We start from the raw sequence: 21,250 nt of genomic DNA, 5'->3' as shown, positions 1-21,250 counted from the left end.
TTCTGCTATATTTTCACACTGACATGTGAAAGTACCGGTTACTAACACACTTTTGAAAAATGTCCCCAGTGCTGTGTTTATAGTTCTAGAACCCCAGCAAGCAGCTTGAACAGATAATGCCTTTCTTGGTCTTAACACAGCTTCTGGAAAACATGACAGAAGTGGTTCGGAAAGGAATCCAAGAAGCTCAGGTTCAGCTGCAGAAGGCAAATGAGGAGCGGCTTCTGGAAGAGGTGAGGCTCCAGGCTGGGCCCCCGGCTGGACTCAGGCTGGGAGCTGGCCTCCGGACGATGGCCTTGAGCAACGGTTGTGTTTGCAGGGGGTGTTACGGCAGATCCCTGTGGTCGGATCCGTGCTGAACTGGTTTTCTCCAGTACAGGCGTCACAAAAAGGAAGGACGTTCAACCTGACGGCAGGTAGGCCTACCTTCCTCCCGCTCTCTCGCATCTTGGGTGTTTGGCCAGGTGTCCCGGGATGAGGAGCCATGTCTGCGTCCCAGGCTTCACACCAGGCGCTGGGCCGGGACCTGAGAGGAGGCGAGGTTTGTCTGCCTGGGACTCTCATCCTCCTCTCCTGTCCCGGCGGCTGGAGCAGCACAGAGGCACATGCCCGTGCCCCCGCAGACTCCGCTTCCTGGGGTCCGAGCCCACGCAGCGGTCCGTTCAGATCAGCGTTAACATTCTTTGCAGCTCTCATTAGTGTTTCGCCCCCGTCGAGGGCTGCTTTTGCACGGGGCAGGTGAAAGGCTGCAGTCTGAGCCATTTCAGTTCAAACAGCGAGTATTCCCAGCTGCTGCGGTGTGGGGGAGAGGACACTGAACTGCAGGCTCCTCCTCCCCTGCTCTCAGTGGAGTAGGCTCTCGAAACCTGGGCCCTTCCCCAAGAAATGACGGCTACACGGTCACAGGGCAGCAGGGGACAATCTGACTCTCAACCCGCCAGGCCTCAGCCTTCAGCCGAGAGGCGTCCGCTCCTTGTTGCTAAAGGACATTTCCCACCAGGGCCTGGCTCTCCAGGCACGCTCGGGCCACCCAGCAGGGTGGCTGCTTTCACACGCACACAGGATGGCTGGGGGGACAAGGCTGGAACACCCCACGGGGCCAACGCTCATGGCCCAGCCGCCAGCAGCTGGCTCAGGGGAGCTGGAGCCTCGGCAGGAAGCTCGTGGGAACGAGGCTGATGGGCCTCCGCCTGCGCTGGGCGCTCACCCCACACCTCCCTCGCCTTCCTGCAGGCTCCCTGGAGTCCACGGAACACACGTACGTCTACAAAGTGCAAGGCTCGGGGGTCACACCACCTCAGACCCCGACAGGCACTCGCACTAAACAGAGGCTTCCAGGTATGTCAGTCCCCATGCCTGAGTTCACTGCCACTGAAGAAAGGTGTTGGTATTTCCCTGGGGAAAAGACCCTGGCCTCCCATAATGCTTTTATGACCTGCATTCTTCTGTCTTCTTGGTTCTTCAACCAGAAGTTCTATTTTTCTCCATCTAAGAACAGCGGTCCCTGCCCCTGGGCTTCCCAGGTGGCGCTAGTGGTAAAGAACCCACTTGCCAATGCAGGAGACTTAAGAGACATGGGTTCGATCCCTGGGTCAGGAAGGTCCCCTGGAGGAGGGAATGGCAACCCACTCCAGTGTTCTTGCCTGGGAAATTCCAAGGACAGAGGAGCCTGGCGGCCTACAGTCCATGGGGTCGCCGAGTCAGACCCGACTGAAGTGACTGAGTGCACACGCACGCCTCTGCCCCTTGGGCCACTTCTGAGCCTTGGGGAGCCACCTGTGGAGCGTCACGTTCCACCTGTGTCCACTCCTCTGAGTTTCTCCCATCCGGGGTTCCCTCAAAGTCCCTGGCGCTGGGGGCATGTTAGTGTCACATCAGCGCTCATTTCTCGCCTCATCACTTAATGCTTCAGAGCCAGGGACCCCTGGGATTTCTGCTGATTAAATACAGATCCTTAGAGCACAGCTGGCTCCTGCCGCAGGGGTGCCCTTTCCTGAGCCGTGAGTGCTGTTCATTGATCTCCTCTAGGTCAAAAGCCTTTTAGAAGGTCCCTGCGTGGTTCGGATGCCATCAGCGAGACCAGCTCAGTCAGTCACATCGAAGACTTAGAGAAGATGGAGCAACTGTCGGGGGGGCAAGAGGCCTCAGAAGCTAACAGCCCCAAGCGGCACCCAGGGGCGCCCGCCCCTCTGGAAGCCGAGCCGCCTGGAGCCCCCCAGGACGGGGCCCAGGGCCTGCAAGGTGACCACCCGCAGGTAGAAGAGCCAGAGAGCTTAAGATAAAACTCAGTGTTTGCTTGGAGACTGTACTGAATATTGTTTCAGGGAAGATGAAGTTATTCTGAAAATGTGAACCGTGCCACATGCTGATATGAGAGAAATTACTGTTATTTGTGCTTAACTGGGATGGTTGCACAAAAATGTGCCTGAGAGTCAGGCCTCTGGGATGGCAGTTGATGTGTCTGATTTTGTGGGTGTTGTAGAACAACCAACAACTACTGTTTCTGTCTACCCAACTGTAGTAATACCATTTCCCCCACCCCCGTTACCTTAAACATTTTTTATTCACAGAAACATTAGAATTTCAAGTGCCTGCCACTTGAAATACTTGCGCTTCTCTTTCTAAACAGACACATGTAAGACGTTACTAGGTTGTACATAGTACGTTCTTGTGAGACAGCTTTCTAGAACTCTCTGGGTTCCCTGGGGCCCTGCTGCAGACAGACGGCGATCTCTGCCATCTGTCTTGGTGTTTAGTTGGATCAGGTCGCAGTATGCAGCTGGATTGTCCGGCTTCAGGAGCGGGCGCAGCGGGGTTGTAAACAGGAGCGTCCGAAGCCCCCTCCGGCACCCCTACTGCTGCTGCCCCCGAGGCGTCGGTCAGGGCCGTGTCCGCTCACGCGGCGGCAGGTCAGGTTGGACCCAGCACTGCTTCTGTCTGACGCGCTCTGCCGCCAGTCTGCGTCTCCCTTTATATGCTATTTGTAAACAAATTAAAGGACTCCTCTATTCAGAGTAACTGTAAAGACTCTTCTCAACCATATTATATATATATATATATGTATATTTTTAAATACTGGTAAAGCTTTTAAATTGGCACAGAAGTACAGACTGTACTCATTTCTATTTCTACGTTTAATATCTGAAAACTCCACAGATGCTGCTCTTAAGAGCCTCATATTAAATATGCTGTGTAGCACCTCGTTATGTTGAAATTCTAAATTTAAGTCCACCTCTGACCTGTTCTCACGGGAGCTTCTGGAGCATCTGTTCATAGCAGCTCAGCCCTTTGGGCCCAACTCAGAAACAAAATCCAGAGGGGCAGTCTTAGGCTGATCAAGCCAGACGACTGCTGAAGTAACTGAAGTAACCCCTGAACTACTGCCCGTCTCTAAGTACTGCGTCACTTCCTTTATCATCGGCAGCGGCCCCTGTGCCTTTGAAGTCCAGCAGTCAAGCTATGGGAGACCTTAAGATGGTGGCATTCACATGGGGTTGGGGACTGTCGACTTGAAAGCCTTAGTTACGCCATATTAAGCCTATAACTACACTCTGATTTGATGTGATTTCTGACATTTGGCACTTGTCAAAGCACACTTTTCCTTTCCTTTTTTCCTGGTGCGAATGATTAAATAAGTCTTCCCTGTTTCTTTGGTGCGATGAAGTATAGCAGATAAAACGGGGGAAGGGGAAATTATCACCTTTAACAAGATTAATTTTTAAATGTTTTTATATATATTTGAAATTGTTAAATTGGTTTTGCTGAAACAGAATTTCACCCTTGAGATACTATTTGAATGTTGGTTTCAATAAAGGTTCTTGAAATTGTTCCCAGTAGCTCACTTCATAAATCTGAGCATTAATTGGGCATGGTAACGTTACCTTTTGGATAGCAACTTCAAAAGAATAAAGGTTTCTAAAAATACATAATATCAGGTTTGATTTGATGCTTCTAAAGTATTTTGAGGTTAAGAAAAATCTGAGATATATAAATTCTCGCCGAATTTTACTGCATTTTAAACAGACTGACAATTTTTCCTTTATTCACTAATTTAGCAGAATTACAAAGACTTCCCAAGTATCTGAAATAGCTGCTTATAGAACAGTGAGAAAGCCAGCTTCTCCTCAGGCCTCTTAATACTAACCAAGAAGAAAACCTAAACAAATGCCTTTGCCAAAATAAGATTTTATTTTAAAGTCATCTGAAAAACACTGAGTAAGGAGAGATACCTAAGACTCAACAGATAAAGATTCCAAGTTCACATTCTTCCCTGCCCCCCCCCCCGCCAGTGGTCTTTTGTTGTGTCAGAGAGGTGCTTTCTTTGGTAATTCCTATTTTTAGCTTCCGGGGGAAGAGATCTTTTCCCATAAGCCATCTTCATTTTTTTTGTAGAGTAGAGCCTTGTTCCCAGGAAACAGTGTGTTAGCTGGAGAAGGGTGTTTCTTTAAAAACATCAAGGTAGATCTAATATGTTCAACAAAGTGGGGGGGCTCAGCCAGGGGTGACGTGGAAAGGTTCTGGAAAAACAAGATTTGGGGTGAGAGGAGAACCTGCTCTGTTCCCTACTTTGACAAAGCTCTCGAGAGTGTCTCTGTGCTCATTACACATTCATCAGGCTGTTCTCAGATCACTGTATAAATATATATAATTTGTAAAGTTACATAAGACACAGGTGTCCTGGGTTAACGAGAACAAAGCAGATGGCTGCCTGTTGCTCTGCTGTGTAGACATCTACCCAGGATCCACTCACCCCCGACTGACGTCAGGAGCAGCTCAGCAGGGTCTGTGGGTGGCGCCCTCCACAGACACAGTAGGGAAAGCTGCTGCTATCTCGTCTACACGCTCTTCCACAGAGAGGGAACCAGGGGCCAGAGAGGTGCCCAGCCTGTAGGCGCTCACCTCTAGTATCTGCTTATCCTCTTGCTGCAACCAGAAATCCACGTGGGGAAACGGTGTCCAGGAATACGGTCCTATACGAAGTTGCTCTGTCTTTGCATCGTAAATGCTAATCATCTAAAAAAAGAACATTTCAGGGGCAGAATTTAAGGAGTGTTATCAGCAGAAACACCGCCTTTAATGCAAGCTCCCGTGTCGTCTTGAACTTAAGGCATTTATCTGGTAGAGAAGCTTCTTTCAGGTTTTGTCTCACCAAAACAAGCTGCCACTTAACTACTTCCCACCGGTCTGGTCCTGCACTTTGTGGGCAACGGACATCATTTTGTTTAGTTCTGACAACAATCCGGCAGGAAGGTGGTGGTTTTCCATTTTGGTTGGAGACGTGAGGCTCAGACAGATGGGCCTGCTGCCCAAAGTCACCTGTCTGTAAGCGTCAGGGCTGGGCTGCAGACCCCGCATGTCTGACCCAAGGCCATGCCCCTCGCTGCATCCTTGTTCACACCCACAGTCATCTTGGAGCTTAAAACCACACATGCCTGTTGTCCCCTCAAAAGAAGGGAAAAGCCAATTGGTAAAAATCTGCCAAATGATCAATTCCCTGAATTCTCAAATGTGCCAATGGTAGTTTCCAGCTTAACCAGCAATGTTTAGTTTTGGTTACTGAGACTAAAATATGTCCTGAATCTTAGCTAAATCAAGACTCTTCTGCTCCCTGAGAGATTGAGAAAGGAGACGTAACAATGTCAAAGGGCTGGCAAAACAGCCCTCTGGGTCCAGACGTTTCCAGTGAAAATGGCAGCTTTTCCTAAGCAAGCAGACTTCTTTTGGGTGCTCTGATGCGATTTGTTTTTTTCACACTACACGTTTTTAAACGATTTTTTCACTCGTTCCTCAAACAGTGTGTAAGTCTTATTTTTTTTTCCCTAACTTTTAAAATGAAGGTGTTTGTTAGTTAACTAAAAAGACCCAAAGGCAATCAGACTTTTTAACTGATCTGATTATTCTTTGGGGTCATCAACTCATCCCAGCAAACTGCTTTCCAGTGACCTCGTCTGGGGACAACGTGACCTGCAGAACAGAAGAGAGAAACCTCTTCTCCCCGCTTAGCTCTCCTTTCTTTGCAGTAACTTCACTGGTAAGGTTCTTACAAGGTACAAGGGGCTCATTTTGTTTGGATCTGGATGTGGGGGGGGATTCACATACATCCCCAACATCTTCAGGGCAGAGAACCGGGGTCTTGCAATTCTAACCTGAAACATTCCTCTTCTCTACGTGCTGTGAATGTGTGGTGGTTCCTGATCACGGGCAGCTTTCCAGAAGCCATCAGAAACTTTTCATTTCCAAGGTGGATAAAGCTCAAGGCTTTAGAGTTTGATGCCCCCCGTTTCCCTTCACCCTGTAACACAAGATGCTGTCGGACTTACTGGTCCTCCTGTTAAAGCTCGGGCGGCCCGCAGCTCCTCCTCCGGACCTCGGTCTTGGAAGGAGGCTCTGTAGATCTCCGCAGTTTTGACATTGACAGCTGTTGAGGGACGACAGGACGACTCCAATTGGCAAAAGCCACAGGGGCTGGTAAGTCTCACACTCATACCATCACCCGTGATGGGACTGAACAAAGTTACGTGTCAGTAGTCTCTCCCTTTCTGGGAAGGGAGAATGCAACCCTTTGGCCAGGCATCTCCCTGAGAAGTGCCGAGGCCCGAGCTGGACTCGGTAAGAGCTGGTTCCAGACCAAGGGCCGCCCCCACCCGGGAGACGCGCCATCTCTTCAGGCAGCCCGTGGCAAGGCCTCCCTGCTCTGCCCTGTGACAAGGAAGACAAGCCTTGACAAGACAAGGCTGCAAACGTGGCCTGGGATCGGCGCCAAGGTTGGTGGCATGTGTTGGTTATGACTATTTCTGACATACAAAGTACAGAGAATAAAGCAGTGAACACCCTGCCAGATAAACCGAATGTTGTGGATATGGCAGAAGCCCTCCGTAGACACAGCCAGTCTCAGGACTTCCCTGGCGGTACAGTGGTTAAGAATCTGCCTTCCAATGCAGGGCACTTGGGCTCAATCCCTGGTCAGGGAACCAAGACCCACACGCAGCAGGGCAGTGAGGCCCGCAGCGGAAGTGCTGAGCTCAGGTGCCTCAACTAGAGAGGAGCCCAGGCACCGCAGGAAAACTCCTGCGTGCCACCACTGAGACCCAATGCGGCCAAATAAATCCTTACAGTAAAGACAGACAGCCAGTCCCAGCCTGCTAAGGCCTCGGGAGTCCCTGGGGCTGTCACAGGAGGAAGGACACTCTGGGTTTTCTTTAGCCTGATGGTTTCACTTTGCTTTGTAGGCTCTTTGCTCTCCATCAGAACCGTAATTAGTTCCCTGAGTATAAGAAGATTCAAATCACCCCATTCCAGCCCCCAGAGCTCTGGCTCGAGGAAAAAAGCAGAGGGGCCTCTCGGGGGAGCAGAGACCACTGACATTGTGCTGTCCCCTAACTGGGCGAAGCCCGAGCTTTATATTTGCTACCTTGTTCCCCTTCAGTCTAGGATGTGGACATTTTTTCTCTCATAGACATAAGGTCAGAGAAGGTAAGCTCCCTGCCCAGGCTCGCCCAGCAGATCCAGAGAGGAGTCAGGACCTGGGCCCAAGGCGCTGCCACACTCACAGCCGCGGGCCCACCAGCTGCAGAGTCGGCCTTTAACCAGAGGAGAGCACAGACCCTCCACCCAACGCGCTACTTACCAATGCCGTAAATTACTGGGAAGTGGCTTTCATTTTCCTCCCGGTCATTTAATTCTAACACATTAAAAAAAAAGGAATTTTAAGATCTAGTTTTTAAAAAATACTAAATAATTGTTTTCATTTTCTATAAACAGAGGCCAAGAAGGAGCCCTCCCTGCCTGCAAAGGCGGGGGATCAGAACATGAAAGGGCTTGTGTCCCCATTTCCCAGCTGAGCCCCGGGGCGGTCAGCTTATTGGAACAAACTGCCCCTCCAGAGTCCGAGCCGCCGGCCACCCACACGCGTGGCGGCAGCTCTTCTCCCAGGAAATGAAAGAGGCTGCTGAGAATCCCGAGGAGGTCAGAGGAGAGCCCTCAGGGGTGGGGGGTCAGGATCTCAGTGGAGGCTGCGCGGGGTCTGGATGTGGAGGGCAGCGAAGGCCATGCCAGCAGATATGAGAAGAGCTGGGAGAGGGCAGCAAGCCAACGACACGTGCTGACTGCGACTGAGGCACAGACGCTGGGCCTGCCTTCAGGGTGAGGGCAGAACGTCCCCCAAAGCTACAGCTTTGCTCCGGGGAGGACGGCGGGGCTCACCTGTCACACACAGTGTCACCAAATGAATGTCGTCTTCCTGTCTGTCAAATTCACCTACAATGAGAATTTTAAAACTGATGTCAAAAAGTTCCCTTAAGCAGCAGAGCACACACTGAGCAAGTCAAGAGGGGGATGGAGCGTGGGAACCACCACCCTTAGACCACAGCCTGGCCTGTCCATCGGAGGCGGAGACCAATGAGTGGACGCCCAGCACCCTGCCTGCCGAGGGCCAGACGTGCTCCCAGCATCAGGCCCAGAGAAAACTTCCTCCGAGACTTTCCTTTCTTCTCCCTATTCTGAGAGGCTGGCAGGACAAACTGAGTCATAAGATTTTAACCTTTTCCTAAAGAACATTTTTTCCTGATTATGGGTCATAAAAAAAATTTGACCATTATGAAACATTTGGAAAATACAGATGGGTATAAGGAGTATGTGGGTTTTGAAGGTGTAAGTGCGTGGGCTTTTCCTGCTGATAATCCTAGCACTTAACAGTGTATGTCTTGCCATGTTTGCCCGTGCACAGCTGAGCTCAGACACCGTGTAGACAATTTCACATCCTGATTGTTTGTACGTGTTATTTTCCCACGCAATTCAAACCTCTTCGTTAAATATTTTTTAATGGCATGAATAACTATGCCTCTACTAATGGACATTAGATTATTTCCTGTTGTAAATAATCTTATACTGCCCACCTTCGGGTGTAAGTCTCTACGCACATTTCAGATTAATTTTCTGAGAAAAGATTCTCCAAAGAGAAATTACTGGGTCTGTGATGGATCATGATGCCAAAAGGCTTTCCTGACAGGTTCCACCAAAGGTTCCACCAAAGTACTGCAGGGACACGCCCACCTTGCTGCTTCATGGTTAATTACAGAACAACGTCGTTTTTTCTCATGGTAGTATTTGCTAATTTAACAAAGAAAAGATAGGGTTTTTATCTTTGGATAAAATAATAAGGATAATAAAACCCTTATTATCAGGGTTTTAACTTTCTGCAGATTAACATGAACATTTCTGCAGGAGGGTGGTTTTTTTCACACAATTCACAGGCTTACTGTGAGGCATCACCTGCTGTTTTGAGGGGAACCTTGTCCCCATCCCGTGAGCTCTAAACGTTTAGCTCTCCACCCTCCGGTGTTTATGGAAGATTCCGAGCTGAGCAGTTTGGGTGGCTCCCAGCAGGTGCGCCCCTCGTACGTTCTGTACTAATTGGGATTTTCATTTAAGCAAAAATAGGTACACATTTTTATCAGATCTGAGGAGAAACGTGAACTTACTAAGGAGCTGATGAGTCAGTTTCTGTGACAACTGCCTGTCGTCATTGAAGCCTCCCACAAGGTGCGCTTCCAGCCTGGCAAAGAGACGGGAGGGGGTGCTCAGAGGGGGACGGCTCGGCCCGGCAGGCCTGGCTCTGCCCTGAGCCTCAGCTCCCGGCTCCCGGCCCCGTTCACGCCATGGCGCACGCACTGGGGCTCTGCCCGGGGGCCCAGGGGTGCTGTGTCTCAAACACGATGCCACCAGAAGGCAAGAGTAAGAAAGCCTGGTCTGGAAGGTGACGATCACGTCACACTACTCACCCGCCCTGAGCGGGACGCGTCAGAAGCCTCTTAAAAGTCTCGGCCTGACAGGGTGACCCCTGAGGACCCGGGGTGCAGGGCCGGGGAGGGACGGGACTGATCGGGCCCCGCGCGGGCGCACCTCCACCACCAGGAGGCCAGCATCTTGGAGAGACGGGGGTCTCATCGCCGTCTTACAGAGAAGGAAACTGGGTTGGTGTCTGAAGCACATGCTTATCTATGACACCAGCTTTTTCCTCCGAGCGTCCCCCTGAACACTGGCCACACGAGACAGAAAAGTGTTCTTGGGGTTAAATAAGTTTGGGAGGCCTCGCCCACTCCCAGGGGAGCCACCACGCAGAGCAGCAGAGCAAAGCTCCAGGAAACCCTGTAGCTGGAAAAACCGCATCACCTCTGTTAACCCTGTGTTTCCCACGCTCGCTTCTCTGCTAACCCGTCCTCGGCCTGTGACAACCTGGGGACCCGCGCTCAACAGAGTGCGGCCACCTTTCACACTCCCTCAGCTGAGGCAGCACGCTCCCGAGGAAGGCCCCAGAACCTTGCGCGTCAGCAGCTGAGCGCGCGCGTCTGGTGGCCTCGACTCCCCTCTCTCACACCGTGTGCTGAGAACCACGGCCCGGGGCACGGGTCCAGCCACATAACCTGCCAGACTCAGCGTCCTGACAGCACACAAGGTCGAGGCCGGCCCAGCCCGTCACAGACCCTGCAGGGGGAGAGTCAAACTTAAAAAACGGATCTGTGTTCCACTAGGAAACCGCGACGGCGAGGAGGCCTTCCTTAAATCCCTGGGATTTGAAGAACATGTGTATGACTAGACTAGTTCATCCCAGTGAACTGCTGCCCCAGACTTCGAATAAGATGAGAGCCATGTCTGCCAGGCCGGGCGATGGGAGAGAAAGGGGAGGCGACAGCCGGGCTGGGGTCACGGGCACGCCCTTAAGGAGCCACATGGCTCCTGAGAGCCCACCCCGGGGCCGCACCCGGGAAGCAGGTGAGCACGCTCTCCGTCACTGTGAGCAGGCGGGCGCCAGCTCTCGCACACAGTCTGAACACTGACCCTCTTCGTCCCCAGCTTCCTTCTCCTCACAGCCCACCCGCTCCTTTACATCCCGTCCTGCTGACGTCTCCTCCCCGTGGACTGTGAGCCCCCGGGAGGCAGGGCTTTGCCTCCTCCATTCACAGGCCCCTGGCACCTGTAAGCAGTTCTGGTTCACAGGAAACGGTCAACAAACAACTCCTGAGGAAAGGGGGAGAGTCCGCTGCTGGGCTGTCACAGGCATCGGCTGACACACAGGCCTCGAGAACGTCAGAGACACAACTGCAAGGTCAGCGTCAGACCCCCCTTCCAGGACCGGCCCGAGTCCGGGCGCCCGCTCTCCCCGAGCAGCGGCTGAGGCGACGGCGGGCACACGGCAGCGTCCTCCGCACGACGGGGCCAAGCTCCCCACATCACGCGACGCAGGAGTGGGGCGCTCACCTTCCACATCGAGTGTGGTCGGAAAAGGATTTTATGGCGTTCATGATCAAGGGGACCTCAGCTTTGGTGTCGCTTCCGTCACAGTGGGTCAAGCAGGTAGCCCCATTACCTGAAGAACAAGGGTGAAACGACTCATGTTATTCCCGATGAGAACTCGGGGCGCAGCCCAGGTCTACGCCTGTCCACTCGGACCGCCTCATCTTTGAACAGCCTGCAAGAAGGAAAAACAGAGACGTCTGGGCTGCCCAGCCAACCCATCTGACCAGGGCCTCGGGGAGGGGCCATGCAGATGGAAGAGAGGTGAGCGGAGCCAGGAAACGCAAATCGAGACGCTCATGGGCCCACACGGTGGGTCCAGGTGAGGAACCGTTTCCTGCGTGTCTCTCGTCATACCTGTGTGCCTCAGGACCACAATGTGACAAGTGGTGGCATCATCAGAACCCAGAATGGAGATGGAGCCTGTTTAAAAAAGAAATAAAATAAAATATCCACTAGCCTTTGGGGAGAAGGCCCAATTCACTGGTTCCTAACCTACCATCCTTTGGGGAGGTCACTGCAAGCTCTCTTTGCTGAACATACAGAAGGCCCTGGGGTCCCACTTGTTGAACAGACTGACCTCTGAGAAGTCTGGCTCTTTCCTGTTTAATTAAAAAAAAAAAATAAAAAATAGTGATGGAAATTAGTGAGGCTTGAGTAACTAGATAGGTGGAGAGAGCCAAAGTGTGCCCTGGGTGGAAACACACCCTCGTGAGGTCTGAGGTGTGTGTATTATCTGACAGAAAGGCTAAAATAAAAGCGCAGTGGGATAAATAAAAACACTACCATGTAGAACAATGAAGAAAGCCAGGAAGTTCTGGGGGTTTTTCGCCCTAGAGAACAACATTCTAAAACCTATGAAATAAGATGCAAAGATCCTTTTCCACAATTCTTTGCAACTATAAAGAGAATCGGATCAGATGGACTAGTGGAGTGAGTAGTTCAGAAATTACAGCCCTTCTTTACTTTCTTTAAAGATGAGGATGGGTCCAAGCCTTCCCTATGCCCCAACCTAGTAACCCCCTCTCTGGAAACCTGTACTGTGGAAATAACCTCAAATGCCAACGCGCTTATCCCTGTGTTACTGAGAATGTCATGAAGCTGGGGACGACAACAGAAAAGGTAAGCAAATTATGCAGAACCAGCTCACAACTGTTAACTGCACAGTCACAAAAAGTGAAGACTACAGGAAAGGAGTTTTGAGAAATGTAAAACTGAAGAGCGAGACACAAGAGTGGGGAAAAAAAAATTTAAGCTGTAAATATGCTATTAGTACGACAATGCTAAAAATGTAACTACATATAGGGGAAAATACTGGAAGGAAAGCCAGCAATATAACCACGATGGTGCTGGAACAAGGCCAACGCCCGTCATTTAACTGTCCCAGCTGTCCTTCCTCTATTCTCCAAATGCCCCATGAGGTAATTATGCTATTAAAGTAGAAACCAGGGGACTTTCCTGGTGGCCCAGTGTTAGGACGCTGAGCATCCCATGTGGGGGCACGGGTTTGATCTCTGGTTAGGGAACTTAAGATTCTACAAGCCACATGGCACGGCCGAAAAAAAAAAAAAGCTGAAGTAGAAAACCGAAAAGGAGAACTCAAAAATAAGCAAATTAACGAAAAGGTAGGGTAATATTAGGTGTCTACTGAGTTTCTATAAATTCTTATGTAGTAAATCTGGAGCAGGGAAAACTCAGGTGGCCAGTTAATTCTTCGCTCAGTCACATCTGACTTTGCAATCCCGCAACTGTACTCCACCAGGCTCCTCTGTCCATGGGATTTCCCAGGCAAAAATACTGGAGTGGGTTGCCATTCCCTTCTCCAGGGATCTTCCTGACCCAGAGATCAAACCTGGATCGCCTGCATTGCAGGCAGATTCTTTACTGTCTGAGCCACCAGAGAAGCCCAATTAATTCTTTAATGAGAATTAAATTTTTCTTTTTAAAAAATGTCAAATGGATGCATCACTAAAATGTATCCTAATTTCCTTCTTACTTACAACAAGTAAACTCCTCAATAAACAATTTCCTAACCACGTGTACAAATACCGAGCATGTAGGTACTTGTCTAGACCGGGAACATTTTTATAGACTTACACTGGCTGCTGGCCATTCCTCACAGCTGGGGCTAATTTCGGTTAGTGCTGGCTTACTGAACAAAATAAAGAGATAGAAGAGAACATGACAATCCATTCGATGAGTTATAGAGAGTTCTCTTCTAATAAACTTCCACTAATTAGAAGCAAGGCAGCAGTTACAGTGAGGAACGACAGTGAGAAATAGTGAGGAACCACTTCAGACAGGATTAAATTGCGGATTAGCAGATGCAAACTATTACATACAGAATGGATAAACAATAAGGTCCTAATTGTATGTAGCACAGGGAACCAGTCAATATCCTGTAATAAACGATAATGGAAAAGAATATGAGAAAGAGTATAAATACATAAAACTGAATCACTGCAATACAGCAGAAATTAACACATCGCAAATTAACTATACGTCAATTTAAAATATTTTTCTAAAAAAAGAGGAACTAAGGACTGAATGAAGTGCAGGGTGCGATCCGATGGCCGAGTCAGGGAGAAAGAAATGCAGCCGATTGTGCAAAAACTCACCACACCTCAAAGCAGTGAGCGCTCTTCCTTTTCATACCACTTCTCACCTCAATGCAAGGTAAGATAAAGGAGATTGCAGAATTTCCTTTTTTTTTTTTAAAATCATTCCTTGAAGACTCACCTCTTGATTCGTCTCAGGGAGAGGGAGGGAGGAGTCAAGGCAAATTTTTACCGCTCCCTTTCACAACTGGGTCACCACCCAAAAGCAAAGCTATTTCTGAGAAATGAATTATCGCTTGTGTAGCTAAGAACCCCAAATCACAACATCCCTGATCGACACAGCTCCTACTGTTTGCCAGAGAAACAGAAGCGCACGTGACCGGGAGAGAGGACGGCCTGAAAGGGGAAACAGCTACGCTGCTTTGGTCCGTCACTTTCAAAAAGGAAAAGATCAGCTAAAGTTCTCCTCTGAGCAAAAACACACAGTCCTACTACATGAACTCGTATCCTTTCTGAAATAAAAGCAGCATCAGGCTTCTCAAGTGTTTTTTTAATGTTCTGAACACTCAGATTCACACACACACACAAACAAACCCAAACCTTTTCCCTCAGTCTCCACTGCTACTGCTCATCCTCATTTCCCAATTCCTGTCTGAGGGCACTGTCCTCTCATCCCCGGGGTCAGTGTACTTGTTTCAGAAAAGGGCCAGACGGTAAATAGCTTAGCAGACCATGCGGTCTCAGTGCCTCAGTGTGAAATCAACAAAGAACACGTGACAAGTGGCCGTATCCACAGAAAATATTTATGAGTGACACTGAACACTGAATTTCACGAGACTTCATATGTCACGAAGTGACTTCATATTTCACGTGTCAGGAAGCATTCTTTTCTTTCCCCCAATCGTTTAAAAATGTAAAAACCACTCTGGGCTGGTGGGTCATCCACCAACAGAACGCGGCCCGTGGCTGTAGCTGACTGATCCCTGGGTTCACCCATCGCTGAGGTGCACCCCAGAGGACGACCAAGTCCCCTCACCCCTCTGCCAGACTCTGTCCGTTCTTCCTTCAAAAGCGGGAAAGCGAGTAGGAAAGCACTGCCCAGCCCAGCCCTGGGCCTGAGCCTTCCTCCCACCACAGGCCCTACCTCACCTCCGTCCCGTCTTCCTCACACCTGCTGTTGTGGTTGTTTACTCCCTCAGTCTGACGCGCTTTGCGACCCCATGCACTGAAGCCCTCCAGGCTCCCCTGTCCGTGGGGTTTCCCAGGCAAGGATACTGGAGCGGGTAGCCACTTCCTCCTCCCGGGGATCTTCCTGAGCCAGGGATCGAACCCACATCTCCTGCATTCACAGGTGGCGTCTTTACTGCTGAGCCACATGGGAAGCCCAAGAAACGGGAGCACGATGATCCTGCGGCCAAGAACAGGGCCCGGGGTCTCCTGTGTGCGAGGTGAGAATTCTACCCCTGGACCCCATGCCCCTCTCACCTCAATTCCTGCAACTCGTGCCCCCAGCGAAAGGTACAAAGTATGACAATGCTGGGGGGCGGGGGGCGCCCTCTCTGTCCTGGAGTGAGTGACCTGGGCAGAGCCTGAGCCCCTGTGCTTCATCCCGTCCTCTGGGAAACCAGGCCACTGCTTAGGCTTGGGAGGATTAACTGGGAGCAGGCCTGCAGGGAGTGGCTGTCCCTACTCTCCACCTCTGCTCCCCAATCCTGACCCCCAGGCCTGCCCTACCCACTCGATCCTCCCGATGGCTGCCTGCATCCTTGCTTCAAAACACTGGTTCCGTTACAGGGCTTTTCTGCTCAAAAAGCCCTTCCATGGGATAATTACAGGGATTCAGCTCTGTGAATGTTCCTAAAGGGGAAAGAGCAGAAATGTCTCACATGCTTAAAAGCAGGAACTACGTGATGCGGAATTCCACGGGACCATTAAGTCTTAAGACGCTGCGGAACCGGATTCTGAGCATCCAGAGACTGGTAAGAGCGGAGGCTCCGGGCCGCACCGTGCGAAGGCGCTCTCTGCGGGGACGGCAGCATCTGCACCTGCCCTGCATCATCCTGCAGCCCTGTCACTCATGATGTCGAGCACTTGAAACATGGCTACTGTGACTGCGTGTGTGCTCATGTCACTTCAGCTGTGTCCGACTCTTTGCGACCCCATGGACTGTAGCCCGCCAGGCTCCTCTGTACACAGGATTCTCCAGGCCAGAATACTGGGGTGGGTTGCCATGCCATCCTCCTCCAGGGGATCTTCCCGACCCAGCAGTCGAACCCGCATCTCCTGCGTCTCCTGCACTGCAGGCGGATTCTTTAACCACTGAGCCACTTGGGAAGCCCAGTGTGACTGAGGAGCTGATTTTTCAATTTTATCGAATTTTAAATGTAAACTACCACCTGTGGCCAATGGCTACCGTACTGAGCAGCGCTGCTCTAGAGGCAAAGGCAAACCCGCCAGGGTTCACCTCCCGCAGCATGCGAAACCTTGGGCAACTTACTCCACCCTCAGAGTCCCCAGCTATAAAACGGAAACAGCAGTAGCACCTGCCTCCTAGGGCTGGGATGCCTGGCGAGCTCCACAGCACTGCTATTACCGTTGCTGCTGTTATTATTATCCTATGTTAAACATAGATGTGGACGGGCTAGTAACTGCTGCTACTGCATACTCACAACCTACTGCCGCAGGAAAAAAGACCCCTTATAGAACAGGACACACAGCACTCCATCATGTACGTCATATACAAAGAAAAACCTCTGTAAGGATAGTCACCAAAGTGTGAAGCATGGTTGTGGTCACAGATTTCTTTTTTCTTCTTTTTGAGACGTCTATTTTCTTACCAAGGGGATACTACTTACTATTAAACAAATAATAATTAAACCTTTCATTTCTCTAAACTGTGTGTCAGCTGAACGACCCATCTAAACCTCTGCAGCCTAAGTATGACCGACCTCTCCCGGCTTACCTCCCATTCTGCCCTCCTGCCCTCTGTGCCAGGGAAACCAGCCAGGTCACCCGCCCTCGGAGCCCCTCCTGCCCCGCCCCGGGGTCAGGGGGCACAGTCCAGTTGGTCCAGCGGGAATGCCTCCCCTCTCCCCTTAGGCCGCTGCATGTGGAAGGGACCGCCCACCCCAGCCACATTCCTGTGAGGCACACGGGTCCCCACTGCACAGCCTTTCTGGGCCGAGTCTCCCCAGAAGCCAAACCTCCCTTCTAGGGGTTCCTGGTATCTCAGCTCATTCCCCTTCTCTCCACACTCAGGGTGCTGCCCTGGACTAACTTTCATAGAAACTTTCTAACAGACATAAAAATAGTGTCACTACGTTCTTTAGGCAGCTGCCGCTTTTCCCCTCCGTGAGTCCCAGTCCCAACTTCCGCCGTTAATGGTGTGGCAGGGACACAGCATGAGGAAGGAACGTGCTTGATACGATGACTAGTGTCTGCTGGGTGCCCAGTACGTGCTGGCTGATATTACTACGGCTTTCCTGAAATGGAAGTTGAGAATCACACAGAGCTGTCCCCTCTTCCCTGGTCAGGAACATCGCCTCCTCTTTCAGGGGTCATTCTGCTCACTCGTTTGTGAAACACATACTTACAAAGCACAGATTCACTGCCAGGGTCTGCCCTAGGCTCTGAGGATACAAAAGGAAGACACATACTCTGCCTTCAGGAAGCTTACATTCTCGTGGGGGGAGGCGGAGATCAAGGGAAAATAAACAAAACAAGCCTGCTGGACAAAATCATTACACACCACCCAACTGGTACAGAAGAAACCTTGAGAATATCTTTCCTAAGCCCACAGACTTGGCCAGGTTCCTGGGCTTCACTTTGCAGAGTGAAAAGGGGCATATTCCCCTGTATGGCACTTAATGAACAGTTATGGTGTTTGAGCCACTCTGTGGCTAAAAGCCATAAAAACCATCCCCGCCCTATACACATACCCTGACTGTAAGGAAAGAGGCAAAAGCCATAACCAAGGCACATGAGGGGCTCAGCGGGCATTTCTTAAATTCATGAAATGGGTTGAACTGGATCTTGGGCAAGTTTTGGTTCTGGTTTTTTGTTTGTTTTTTTTTTAACAGTAAGAACCGTTTTCCAAACAGTCTCTGCTCTTGCATGGAATAAGGGTTCACAGGTCTATCTAAGGACAAAAGCAGGAAACAAAACAAAAAAACCTTCCATAGGGTGTGGTCTTCAACACAGCCCAGCGGGGCAAAAACACGTAGGGCCCTTTCTTCCGTCTAAAAATACCCGGGAGCCCCAGACCCCGGGGCGAGAAGCCCAGGGGACCCGCCGGGATGCCCCTGCCCACACCCGGAACAACCTCCGGCTTCCTGAAAACCCCAGGACCGTGCTGCGCTCACCGGGGGTGGGGATGCGCGGCGAGGAAGCGACCCAGGGCGCTGCCCAGATTCGCCTAAACGGGTCAAAATCCGGACTGGGGGACTGGGACCGCCCTATCTGTGAAGAAGGGGTCCCGGCGTGTCCTCCAGCCGCGGTGCTGGGCGACCTTGGGCAAGTCACCTAACCTCTCTGGGTCTCCGTCCCCTCCCCTGGAAAAAGAGGGGGGCCTCCGCAGATGTCCTGTGAAGTCCAAAGAAGGTAAAAGCTCCACAGACGCCTCAAGCCCGGGCTCCGGCTGTGCCGACAGCACCTCAGCTGCGCCAAGTTTCGAACCTGACTCCGGGGAGAGCTGGTGGTGGCGGCGGCGGCGGGCTGAGGAGGGTTTTGGCCCGCCTGCGGGTTCCCTCGGGCCCGCCTCGAAGCCCCCCGCCCAGGCCCTGCTCACCTCCAGAAGCGGGTGGGCTCGGACCAGGTCCCCGGCGGACTGCGGCAGCCGCACTCGCCGCCCGTCCACGAGCAGCGGCATCGCGGAGGCGGCCAGCCCGGCAGGCCCAGGGAGGCAGCGGCCTCCCCACCCCCGGGCCGCCCTCCGCCCCCAGCCTCGGGCCGCCCCGCCCCGCCCCGCCCCGCCCCGCTCCGCTCTGCCCCGCCCCCGCGCCGCCGCGCGTGCCTCCGGGAAATGGAGTCCTACGGAGGCGCAGTCCCAAGAGGCTAAGGAAATCTAGAGCGGGGTCGCAGGGCCCCGTGGGAAACGTAGTACAAACCGGAGGGAGCCCGCCTCTTCCGCAAGGGGCGCTGGGAAATGTAGTTCTGAAAGCGTGGAAAGACACGCAGGATGGGGAGGAGCCGCGCTTCTCCAGAGGGCCTTTGCCCTCAGCTCCAGGCTCACAATTCAGCCAACCTGGCCTGAGTTTGGGCACTGGGGTCGCCTGCCTAAGTTCATCAGTGACCTAGAGCAAGTCTGCGAATCTGCCTTGTTGCTTCAAAGGGCTGTATTTAATGATAAACATAAACTGTTTTAAGATGAAAAAATGGAGCCTGAAGTTTGCTAACCCCACACATTTAGAGATCACTAATAATGATCTCTTTCAGATCATGGCTTCCCAGGCAACGCAGGAGACTAAAAAGCAGCGAGTTTGATCCCTGGGTGGGGAAGATCTCCTGGAGGAGGAAAGGGCAACCCACTCCATGACTCCTGCCTGGAGAATTCAATGGACAGAGAGCCTGGTGGGCTACAGTCCATAGGATCTGTAGAGTCAGACGCGACTGAAGCGACTTAGGGGCGCAAGTACGCACAATAATGCTTGGTGCTTGACATTTAATAGGCACTCAGAGATGGGCTAAGAGCCCTGGGAGTAAAGATCAGCAAAATGCCCTACAGACCCTACTGAGGACAGGTACACTGGTGTAAGTCTTCTCACTTTGGAGCCAATACTATTCAAATAGATCCGACTCCACAATGAACAAAACAATTTTAGAAAAGTCATAATAGTGAGATGATCAAGGGGGATTCACTTCACACAGAGCAGAAATTATTAGAATGTCTCTAGGATGCTGCAGTAAGCATTGCCTAGCAGGCAGAGCCTTCTGGCCCTTCTCCTCCAGTTGAGGTTGCTTAGTTCAGTTCAGTTCAGTCGCTCAGTCGTGTCCAACTCTTTGCGACCCCATGAATCGCAGCACGCCAGGCCTCCCTGTCCATCACAAACTCCCGGAGTTTACTCAAACTCATGCCCATCGAGTCGGTGATGCCATCCAGACATCTCATCCTCTGTCGTCCCCTTCTCCTCCTGCCTCCAATCCCTCCCAGCATCAGGGTCTTTTCCAGTGAGTCAACTCTTCGCATGAGGTGGCCCAAGTATTGGAGTTTTAGCTTCAGCATCAGTCCTTCCAGTGAACACCCAGGACTGATCTACTTTAGGATGGACTGGTTGGATCTCCTTGCAGTCCAAGGGACTCTCAAGAGTCTTCTCCAACACCATAGTTCGCTTTCTTCACAGTCCAACTCTCACATCCATACATGACCACTAGAAAAACCATAGCTTTGACCAGACGGACCTTTGTTGGCAAAGTAATGTCTCTGCTTTTTAAATATGCTGTCTAGGTTGGGCATAACTTTCCTTCCAAGGAGTAAGCGTCTTTTAATTTCATGGCTGCAATCACCATCTGCAGTGATTTTGGAGCCCAAAAACAAGTCTGACACTGTTTCCACTGTCTCCCCATCTATTTCCCATGAGGTGATAGGACCAGATGCCATGATGTTAGTTTTCTGAATGTTAAGCTTTAAGCCAACTTTTTCACTCTTCTCTTTCATCAAGAGGCTTTTTAGTTCCTCTTCACTTTCTGCCATAAGGGTGGTGTCATCTGCATATCTGAGGTTGTTGATATTTCTCCCGGCAATCTTGATTCCAGCTTGTGCTTCTTCCAGCCCAGCGTTACTCATGATGTACTCTGCATATAAATTAAATAAGCAGGGTGACAATATACAGCCTTGATGTATTCCTTTTCCTATTTGGAACCAGTCTGTTGTTCCAGGTTGCTTAAGTTGGTACCAAATAGGTAAACATGGGAGAAATGGAAGTTATCTTCACCTTGAAAAGACTTTTCTGTGCTTCCTACGTAACTTTCTCCCAAGGTGGTGAAACAACTAACTTTACATGAACGTTCATCAAATCCTCACAACCATGAAGTAGTTATTAGTAATTTCCACTTCTGTTTTCAAAGTGGAGCTCAGAGAGGCTAGGTAACTTGCTCAGGGTCACATAGTTCCTCAGAAAGAAGACAGGTCTGACACCCTCGACACTTTATAAGTCTTTTCACATCTGTAAGAATTAGCCACTTCTCATTAAAGAAGGCCTGCCCGTAGCAGGCAGACAAAATGATGGACCCTGGGAATCCTACTCCACTGAAAGCCTGATTTTGAGTAAGAGGGATAGAAAAATTCTTTGTTTTCACATAATTCCAAAGGAGATTAAACAACTTTTTTTTTCACAGATGTTCCTTAAAAATCTGTAACTTTTGGGAAGTGTTTGTTCTCCTTGGACCGGTTGGTTGGGATGCCC

The 21,250-nt window shown here is 50.9% G+C and overlaps 2 protein-coding genes across 4 annotated transcripts in view; one reads left to right on the top strand and one right to left on the bottom strand.

Annotated features, from left to right (window-relative positions):
* The window catches only part of PDXDC1 (pyridoxal dependent decarboxylase domain containing 1), a 54,005-nt gene extending 50,176 nt beyond the window's left edge, over window positions 1-3,829 (top strand). Inside the window, exons 20-23 of the mRNA XM_043914383.1 lie at window positions 141-233; window positions 320-416; window positions 1,234-1,338; window positions 2,029-3,829. Coding sequence (XP_043770318.1) covers window positions 141-233; window positions 320-416; window positions 1,234-1,338; window positions 2,029-2,282 — 549 coding nt within the window. The 3' untranslated portion in view covers window positions 2,283-3,829. The remainder of the gene's footprint in view (window positions 1-140; window positions 234-319; window positions 417-1,233; window positions 1,339-2,028) is intronic.
* Window positions 3,830-4,165: 336 nt separating this feature from the next.
* Window positions 4,166-18,813, bottom strand: NTAN1 (N-terminal asparagine amidase). Of its 3 annotated transcripts, XM_043914384.1 has the most exons (10): window positions 18,637-18,813; window positions 11,792-11,894; window positions 11,650-11,715; window positions 11,257-11,365; window positions 9,480-9,553; window positions 8,203-8,256; window positions 7,628-7,681; window positions 6,321-6,418; window positions 4,900-5,013; window positions 4,166-4,517 (listed from the first exon to the last, which is right to left on the bottom strand). In XM_043914384.1, the coding sequence occupies exons 1-10, from the start codon at window positions 18,715-18,717 to the stop codon at window positions 4,338-4,340; spliced, it is 933 nt and encodes a 310-aa protein (XP_043770319.1). In that variant the 5' UTR covers window positions 18,718-18,813; the 3' UTR covers window positions 4,166-4,337. The 3 variants fall into 3 exon arrangements, with proteins under 3 accessions (XP_043770319.1, XP_043770321.1, XP_043770320.1); XM_043914386.1 differs by lacking the exon at window positions 11,792-11,894 and having other exon boundaries at window positions 18,637-18,812; XM_043914385.1 differs by lacking the exons at window positions 11,650-11,715; window positions 11,792-11,894 and having other exon boundaries at window positions 18,637-18,767.
* Window positions 18,814-21,250: the final 2,437 nt, after the last annotated feature.

Source organism: Cervus elaphus, chromosome 10, assembly GCF_910594005.1.
Source record: "Cervus elaphus chromosome 10, mCerEla1.1, whole genome shotgun sequence".
NCBI lineage: Eukaryota > Metazoa > Chordata > Mammalia > Artiodactyla > Cervidae > Cervus > Cervus elaphus.
Note: the sequence above shows the minus strand (reverse complement) of the source record. Positions and strands in the feature narration are given on the sequence as shown.

Coding starts and splice junctions, on each gene's coding strand:
- NTAN1 (XM_043914384.1), bottom strand. CDS start 18,717: ATGCCGCTGCTCGTGGACGGGCGGCGAGTGCGGCTGCCGCAGTCCGCC. Junction 11,895..18,636: donor GAGCCCACCCGCTTCTGGAG/GTGAGCAGGGCC, acceptor TTAATTAAACAG/GAAAGAGCCAGACTTCTCAG. Junction 11,716..11,791: donor AGTGACCTCCCCAAAGGATG/GTAGGTTAGGAA, acceptor TTTTTTAAACAG/GCTCCATCTCCATTCTGGGT.